Consider the following 8,206-nt stretch of genomic DNA (forward strand, 5'->3'; position numbering starts at 1 on the left):
TTTAGAATTGTTTGCCATATACCTTCTTCTGAAAGAAGTTTAAATAACCATTTTCCAAGGAGGGCTCGGTTCTTGATTTCAAGATCGTGAACACCAAGCCCTCCGTGGTCCTTTGGTCAACAAACTATATTCCATTTGGCCAACCGATGTTTCTTTTTCTCGCTATCTCCTTGCCAAAAGAATCTCGATCGGAAATAATCTAACCGATGCAAGACATCTTTAGGTAATTGGAAGAAGGAAATCATATACAACACCATATTACTTAGTACTGAATTAATGAGCACCAATCGCCCCCCTAGCGATAGTAATTTTCCTTTCCAACTAGATAACCGCTTTTGGAGTCTTTCCTCAACAAGTTTCCATTCAGCTATTGTTAGTCTCCGAAAATGAATCGGTATACCCAAATAGCTAATAGGAAACTGGCCAAGCCCGCAGCCGAAAAGTTCAGCATATTGGGAGGCCTCATTCTGGGCTTCGCCAAAACAATACAATTCGCTTTTATGGAAGTTGATCTTAAGACCTGAAAGTTTCTCAAAAGCTGATAGAATCAACTTAAGGTTCGTCGCTTTCACAAGGTCATGTTCCATAAAAAGAATTGTGTCGTCAGCATATTGAAGTATGGATATACCACCATCAACGAGGTGTGGTATTACCCCTTCAATAAGACCATCAGTTTTTGCGCGTTCAATAATAATAGCAAGCATATCCGCCACTATCTTAAACAACATGGGTGAAAGCGGATCTCCTTGCCTCAATCCCTTTTTCGTTTGAAAGTATTTGCCAACATCGTCATTGACTTTGATGGCAACACTTCCTCCGAAAATAAAATTATGGATTAGAGCACGCCACTCATCAGAAAAACCTTTCATTCTGAGTGTTTGTTGTAAGAAAGACCATTTGACTTTATCATAAGCCTTCTCGAAATCAATTTTTAAAATGACACCATTCAACTTTTTCCTATGAAGCTCATGCACTGTTTCATGTAAAGTGACTACCCCATCTAGGATATTCCTTCCTTGCATGAATGCCGTTTGAGACGGTCGCACAACATGATCAGCAACCAAATTTAGTCTTAAAGTAGCGGTTTTAGTGAAAATCTTAAAGCTAACATTAAGGAGACATATAGGACGGAATTGTTGGATCCGTTCTGCTTCCATAACCTTAGGCAATAAAATTATCTCGCCGAAATTAAGACGAAATAGTTGTAATTGATCTTTGTGCAATGCAGAAAACAAAGCTAACAGGTCCGTCTTGATTATATCCCAGAAGTTTTGATAAAACTCAGCTGGAAAACCATCCGGTCCTGGTGCTTTATTATGCTCCATTTGAAAAACCGCATTTCTGACTTCCTCCTCAGAATAAGGGGCTATCAGGAAAGCATTTTCATCCGAGGAAACTTAGGGAATATCATGAATTATGGATTCTTCCATACTGAAAGTTCCTTCTTCCGGTTCCCCAAATAGGCCCTTATAATAATTAGTAATATAAGATTTGAGTTGTTCCTGTCCAACAATTGTACCCTCGTCCTGAACAAGAGAATGAATAAGTTTCTTCCTATGTCTGCCGTTGGCAACAGAGTGGAAGTATCTTGTATTCGAATCTACTTCAAGGATGAACTGTACCTTTGATCTTTGATACCATTTTAGCTCCTCCTCTCTCAACATGGAAGCCAACTGCGCATTATATTGACTCTTAAAATCAATTTCCTGTGGAGATAGCGACCTTGTCTCGGCGAGGGCTTCAAGTTCATCGATCAACGTTGTTAGACGAAGCTTTTCAGATTTTAAGAGGCCTGCCACATGTCTAGCCCATCCCCCAAGGTGCTTTCGCATTGCGCGAAGTTTATTATTCCACCTCTGAATAGGACTGGAGCCAGCAATAGGCCTCTCCCATACTCTTTTAATCATATCCGAAAAGCCTTCACGCTGTAACCAACCTAGTTCAAACTTGAACTGGCGTTTACATTGTGATCTATGCTTACCGGTTGTTAATAGTATGGGGGCATGATCCGATAACCTTTCAATGCGAGGAAGAGCACGCACCACGCGTGGGGTGTGTGACGGGATGCAGGTGCGGACCTATGGTATCAGTTTCTAAAATTAAAATTTCTAATTTCTAAAAAATTCAAAAATAATTGTTAGTGGTCATAATATGTGTGTTTATAAATCCTAAATTTTTTAGAATCAAATTCAAAACGCAAAAAAAGAAACAAAAATGATAAATCCAGCATGAATAATGTCAAAAAGACAAAACCATAAATGACACTATTCACATGTCAATTTGTCTTTTTTTTTCTCAATGTGTGTTTTGATTTGGTTCTGAAAATTATAGGGATTATACACACATATTGTGAACACTAACATATTTTTTTCAACTTTTTTAGAAACATGAAATTTAAAATTTTGACAAATAGTATCATGGGATCATTTAGGGGTTGGTATCACTAGATATTTTCCCAAATCATCTACACACAGAACTGTTTTATGGGCCCGGAAGGATACATCTGGCCCAACAACTGCTCGCTTGGAACAATACATGCGGAACCCTACGCCTCTTTTTTTTTTTTTTCCTCTTTCCAACAAAAACGCTACGCCGCTGCTCACCTACTCACTCCTCATTCCCCACCCCAGTCGCAAATCCGAAATCCTCGCCTTCGCCCCCACCGGCGCACCCCCGCCGTTGCCTCCACCGGCGGCCATGGAACCGCAGTTCATCATCGGCCGCAACGTGAGCGATTTGCAGGCTCGCATTGAGCGCGACGGCGAGGATCCCCGGACGCTGGACGTGGGCATCAACCTGATGCTCTACTTCGTGTACCACTACATCCCTCCCCCGCCCGTCTCCCCCGCCGCCGCTTTCTCGCCCTACGGCGCGTTGTGGATCCACCAAGGCGTCGACCGCATCAGCCGCCTGCCCGACAATCTCCTCCGCAACATCGTCTCGCGCCTCCCCGTCAAGGACGCCGCGCGCACCGCTGCCCTCTCCTGGCGCTGGCGCCCCGTTTGGCTGTCGGCGCCCCTAACCCTCGTCGACAGCCACTTGCTTCCAGACTGCGGCGAGGATGGGCCGTACGCCATCGGCGGCCCCTCTCCCGCGCCGTCACCGCCGCGGTGTCCCGGGTCCTCGCGGCGCACCCGGGGCCCTTCCGCACTGTCCACCTCACCTGTACCACCATGAACGAGCACCGAGGTGAGATGGCGCGCTGGCTCGACGTCCTCGCCGCCAAGGGCGTCAAAGAACTCATCTTTGTCAACCGCCCGTGGCCGCTCGACCTGCGCCTCCCCACCACGCTTTTCAGCTGCACCTGTCTCACCCGCCTCTACCTCGGAGTATGGAGGCTCCCAGACACCACCGCCGTACCGCGCCGCGCCGCCTTCCCCAACCTCCTGGAGCTCGGCATCTGCCTCAGTGTCATGGAGGACAGGGACCTTGCCTTCATCGTCGAAAGAAGCCCCGTTCTGGAGATTCTCGTCATCACGGGAAGCCAGACTGGAGTGCGCCTCCGCCTGGTCAGTCACAGCCTGCGGTGCCTCCTAATGGGCTTTACCTACTTGGAGGACATCGAGGTGGTGGATGCCCCTCGCCTGGAGAGGCTCTTTCAGTCGACAGCTTTTCGCGAGCGCGATGGTAAGGGTAAGTTAGGCCGCTCCATGATCAAGATTGGCCATGCACCCAACCTGCGTATGCTGGGATACTTTGGGCCCGGATATAATCAGATCGAGATTACCAAAACTGTCACCGTGGTACGTACGTAGGCAGCACACTAGCTAGATTCTAGTCCACATATGCCTGGACTTATGATCTCAATTAGTTTCTATTTGGGTGCATTGCAGGCTGGGATCAAGGAGAAAATTGTCCCCAGCGTCAAGAGCTTGGCCATAGTGCTGCCATTTGGAGTGCGCAGTGCTCTGAAGAAGGTGCCTGATTACCTCAGAAATTTTCCAAATCTCGAGACCCTCCATGTCCAGGTAAAATTGGTTTTCTCTTAGACAAAAGGTATATTTGGTTCAACTTAACTCCGCTAGCAGATTTGCTTCATTTGGCATTTTGCATTAGCGGTACTTAACATGGACAAAAACTCAGAATAGAGCTATAGTAATTGTTGATGCATGATAAGTCTTCATTTATATATTTATACACCGATTTTACTTGCAGTCGGATAAAGCTGAAGATTCCACTGGCAAGGTCAATCTCAAGTTCTTGCAGGAGGGTGAACCCATTAAATGTGTCGTGCAGACGATGAAGAAGGTGTTTTTCTATGAGTTCCAAGGGTCGAAAAGTGAGGTTGCATTCCTCAAGTTCATCGCGGAGAGAGCTCGGGTGCTGGAGAAGATGGTGGTTGTGGTGGCCAGTGAATGTTTCTCTTCAGGGTCTAATGTGAATGTCAAACTGAAGCCCCTGATAAGTGCAAAATGGATTAGCCAAGCTTGTAAACTTCAGCTCTTCAAGAGCCCACGCACTGGAGGGGGAGATCCAATGTTCTGCCCCCAACTAGCATCTGACTTTTCGTTTGCTGACCCTTTCGATCTCGTCTACTATCAAGAATCTCTGTAAGTGTTGAAGTTAACTAGTGGCACTGTGCCTAGCTTGTAGAAGACTACTGGCACCTAGACTTTTGTCGGACTTGCAGCAACTAATACTTGTGTTTCATGGGATTTCTCTAGCACGCTGTGGCATGCTTTCAGCGATCTCTATTATGCACAGTTTGTGCTAATTAAGTATTATGTGGATGTATGCTGCTGGCACAGAATTAGATAATTTTTTAGCTAAGAGCTACAATTTTCATATCATTCGTACTATGCATTTTCCATAAGTCTGTTCCTTCGGAAGCCTGCTATATCTTACTTTATTTACGTTTTTACCTTTGTCTGTACCTTGTAAGTCAATTGACAGCAGGGCTATGTAGGAGTATGGATTTTTCTGATTTAATCGACTCCTGTTCTATCTGTTAGGTTGTGCAGTTGTTGATGTTATCGGATTTGCTTACCATACATAGGTCTGAGCTTGGTACTCTGAAATTCCTGTGGAATTCCTCCATTCCATGCTGTAGGGCCTTAATGTTGCCATGATCGGTGCAACTGCTTGCACTAGTATCTATTAAAGTTTTTTTTTTACAGCTTGTCATACATTGCCATTTCTTAGTTGAAGATTTCTTGCTTGCCACATTATATGGCCATTTAGTCTGGTCCTACTTTATGTAGTTTGGCTATTTATTTTATCTAGCTGTCTGTTGTGTTCTGGTACTGGCAGCATTTAAACCTTGCATAACCGGTATAAGTTGTGCATGTATATTCGGGTTATATATGTATAGGTGTGCTGCCATCGCCTGGAATATTTGGAAACGGCACAATGCCATTGTTTTCGATAACATGGACGAACCGCTCCCTGTTGTTCTCCACAGATGCTCGGACGATATCAAGCTCTGGGCTAACCGTTGTTCTTCCCCCTGTGATAGACTTCCTACTTACCTGATGTAACCGTTGTTCCTCCCTGCTGTTTTCCATGATCACTTCTCTGTCCTCTAGCATATTATAAATTGTAATGAGCTTCTTTGTAAATTTCTTCGATTGTTTTATGAAAGTTCAGGCCCGCCAAAGTTACAGTAGAAAAAAGAAATAATTTAAATGCTTGTGTGCTCGAAGCCAATTAGTAATGCTAGCACATACTGGAGGCATTTAACTGTTATTATGATTCATTTACCTAGGTGTGTAATATATCCACTCCCGTTGAATCAAACTGGTGATGCATAACAGTAACATGGTCATCAATTTGTTCTCGCATGCCAGAGATGAAAAGGGTTAATTTTCTCAGGTTTAAGAAATCTTTGATGGCAGGAATAGGGTAAGGCCATGTCCCTTTTTGCAAACACGCTAAAAATGACAGTTTGTTTACCTGTTTGAAACTGAAATGAAAACGAAAACCAGAATTACATGTTCCCTCCATCTAAAAATAGGTGACATCTAACTTTTAGACGGAGGGAGTAGCATAATGAGAAAATACCAATGACAAGAAGAAATCTAAGGGTACAGCGGATCCCTAGGATGGACAGGATCTTGTATCCGCTGAAGCCCGCGTCGTTGAATATCTTGCGCCACTCGCGCTCGTCCCGCTCCGGGCTCCCTACCACTCCCATCATCATCACGTCCCACAACAGCTGCGTCTCCGTCATCCTCGTGTCCTCCGGGGTCGATCCCACCACCAGGTCCATCACGATCACTCTGCCGCCGGCCGGCACCGCCTCCCTGCACCGCCGCAGTATCTTCACGCACTCCTCGGCCCCCCACCCGTGCAGAATCCACTTGAAGGAACAAAAATCCAAAGTAAATGCAACGTCAACATCGGAGAACATATCTAGTGGTATCATGGTATCGGTATGATATCATATTTTCCCGTCACCATCAGTCGAGTAATTTAGTTGGTAAGAAAAACCGTCGCCTGACCTTGAGGAGGACGGCGTCGGCCTTAGGGACGTGCTCGAACATGTCCCCGGCGACGAACTCCACGCCGCCGTCGCCCGGCGGGACGCTAGCGACGACGCGCGGCAGCTCCAGCACGCTGCACTTGACGTGTGGGAACGCGGCGGCGATGGCCTTGGCGGCGCCGCCGGACCCACCTCCCACGTCCACCAGCGAGGCGAGCCCCCGGAACAGGTCCTGCCCCCCGTGGCCGCGCACGAGCAGGTCCATCACGAACCGCCCGTCGCACGCCATGGCGTCGTTGAACGCCGCGCCGAACCCCGGGTCGTCCTTCGCCACCGCCCAGAGCTCGCGCCCGCCGTGCGCGGCCGCGAACGGCACGCGCGCGCCGTCGGCCGCGCCTCGGAACCACGACGCCAGCGACATGGACGGGGACACGATCACGGGGTGCAGCATGGCGAGCGCGAACGGCGAGAGGCCCTGCCCCGCGCCGGGCGCCGAGACGAGGAGGCGCGAGAGCAGGGTGAGCACGTAATAGGTGTCTTGCTCCTCTGACCGGGCGTCGAAGAAACCGGCGTGCGCGAGCAGGCGCATGAGGCGGCGCAGGTACGGCGCCCTGGAGGGCGTTAGGGAGAGCTCGGCGACGAGGTCGGGCACCGTGGCTGAGCCGCCGCGGCGGTGGACGGCGTCGGGGATGCCGAGCTCGACTGCGCATCGGAGGGCCATGGACTTGGTGTACGCGAAGACGTGGCTCCACAGCTCGGCCTGCGCTCTCAGGAGCTCGTCGTCGGTGGCGAGGCTGGAGGAGTCCCGGTCAGCGTCCATGGCAGTCTACCTAGTACGTATTGGGAGAGCTAGCGTTTGGTTAGTTCAGAGTTTAGACTTTAGATAGAAGCGCGACCAGTCGACCACCCTTCTTATGTAGACCATCTCGAGCCGGGTCCCCAAACGGCATTCAAAGAAATTTGGAGCGGTTGCCGGACAAAAAATTATTTTTCCAGCCACGCCGCTCTAAAGACCGTTTCCGTTCGGCGTGGCCTAATACGGTATTCGGTGCTTCGAGTTCGTTCCCGCTACACAGGAGATGCTCCGGGCACACCAGACACAACGAAATGCGAGACGAGGAGTGACGGGACCGACGCGCAGCGACTCACGAACGAAGCGTCGCAGCTTTGCCTTAATAGCGACGGAGGGGCAGGCGAGATGTCTCGTCGGCGTTGTGCAGCCTCCACGTGTCGCCGGCGTGCGCACGCCACTGCGTGTTCCCGCGTTTTCTTCCCGCCGCTTCTAGCATCTTCCCGCGTTATCTTTCCGCCGCTTCTGGCGACGCCGACGTTTATAAAAGGTCGTCCCCGCTTAATGGTAGCCACCACAGCCGCTGGCACCCCTTTCTCCCCCGCAAGCACAGCCCTCGTCCCATAAACAACACCTGCGCAATGACGAACCGCCCCGGCGCCGGCCAACCCTCCACCACCGTCTCCACCACCTCCGGCACCACAGTTTGATAGCGACCCAGAAGTTGCGGAGAACGAGGCATGGGAGGAGGCGGCGCTGACGGACACCATATCAGCGTTCGACGCCGCCACGGCGGAAGAGGGCGGCGGCGTGATGGCGTGTGCTCGTCGTATGCGGAACGCTGTTGGGAACCCCAAGAGGAAGGTGTGATGAGCACAGCAGCAAGTTTTCCCTCGGTACGAAACCAAGGTTTAATCGACCAGTAGAAGAAAGACGTGACTTCTGAGAAGGTGTTGCTGGCTGACTAGTGGTAGGACAAACTACCAGCGTCAGCA

At 49.4% G+C, this 8,206-nt stretch overlaps 2 protein-coding genes across 2 annotated transcripts; one reads left to right on the top strand and one right to left on the bottom strand.

Moving 5' to 3' along the window:
* Positions 1 to 3,194: 3,194 nt before the first annotated feature.
* On the top strand, positions 3,195 to 4,554 carry LOC124663106. The gene is made up of 3 exons (XM_047200848.1): positions 3,195 to 3,743; positions 3,834 to 3,968; positions 4,156 to 4,554. Exons 1-3 carry the CDS (start codon positions 3,195 to 3,197, stop codon positions 4,552 to 4,554), a joined length of 1,083 nt encoding a protein of 360 aa, XP_047056804.1.
* Positions 4,555 to 5,888: 1,334 nt separating this feature from the next.
* LOC124663107 (trans-resveratrol di-O-methyltransferase-like) lies at positions 5,889 to 7,296 on the bottom strand. The gene is made up of 3 exons (XM_047200849.1): positions 6,441 to 7,296; positions 6,001 to 6,298; positions 5,889 to 5,902 (listed from the first exon to the last, which is right to left on the bottom strand). Exons 1-3 carry the CDS (start codon positions 7,239 to 7,241, stop codon positions 5,889 to 5,891), a joined length of 1,113 nt encoding a protein of 370 aa, XP_047056805.1. The 5' UTR covers positions 7,242 to 7,296.
* Between the last annotated feature and the right edge of the window lie 910 nt (positions 7,297 to 8,206).

This window comes from Lolium rigidum, chromosome 6, assembly GCF_022539505.1.
Source record: "Lolium rigidum isolate FL_2022 chromosome 6, APGP_CSIRO_Lrig_0.1, whole genome shotgun sequence".
In the NCBI taxonomy this organism is placed as follows: Eukaryota; Viridiplantae; Streptophyta; class Magnoliopsida; order Poales; family Poaceae; genus Lolium; species Lolium rigidum.

Excerpts from the sequence above, each read along its gene's own strand:
- LOC124663106 (XM_047200848.1), top strand. The coding sequence starts at position 3,195 with ATGGCGCGCTGGCTCGACGTCCTCGCCGCCAAGGGCGTCAAAGAACTC. Across the intron at positions 3,744-3,833 it reads TTACCAAAACTGTCACCGTG|GCTGGGATCAAGGAGAAAAT; the intron begins GTACGTACGTAG and ends GGTGCATTGCAG. Across the intron at positions 3,969-4,155 it reads TCGAGACCCTCCATGTCCAG|TCGGATAAAGCTGAAGATTC; the intron begins GTAAAATTGGTT and ends TTTTACTTGCAG.
- LOC124663107 (XM_047200849.1), bottom strand. The coding sequence starts at position 7,241 with ATGGACGCTGACCGGGACTCCTCCAGCCTCGCCACCGACGACGAGCTC. Across the intron at positions 6,299-6,440 it reads CCGACGCCGTCCTCCTCAAG|TGGATTCTGCACGGGTGGGG; the intron begins GTCAGGCGACGG and ends TGTTCCTTCAAG.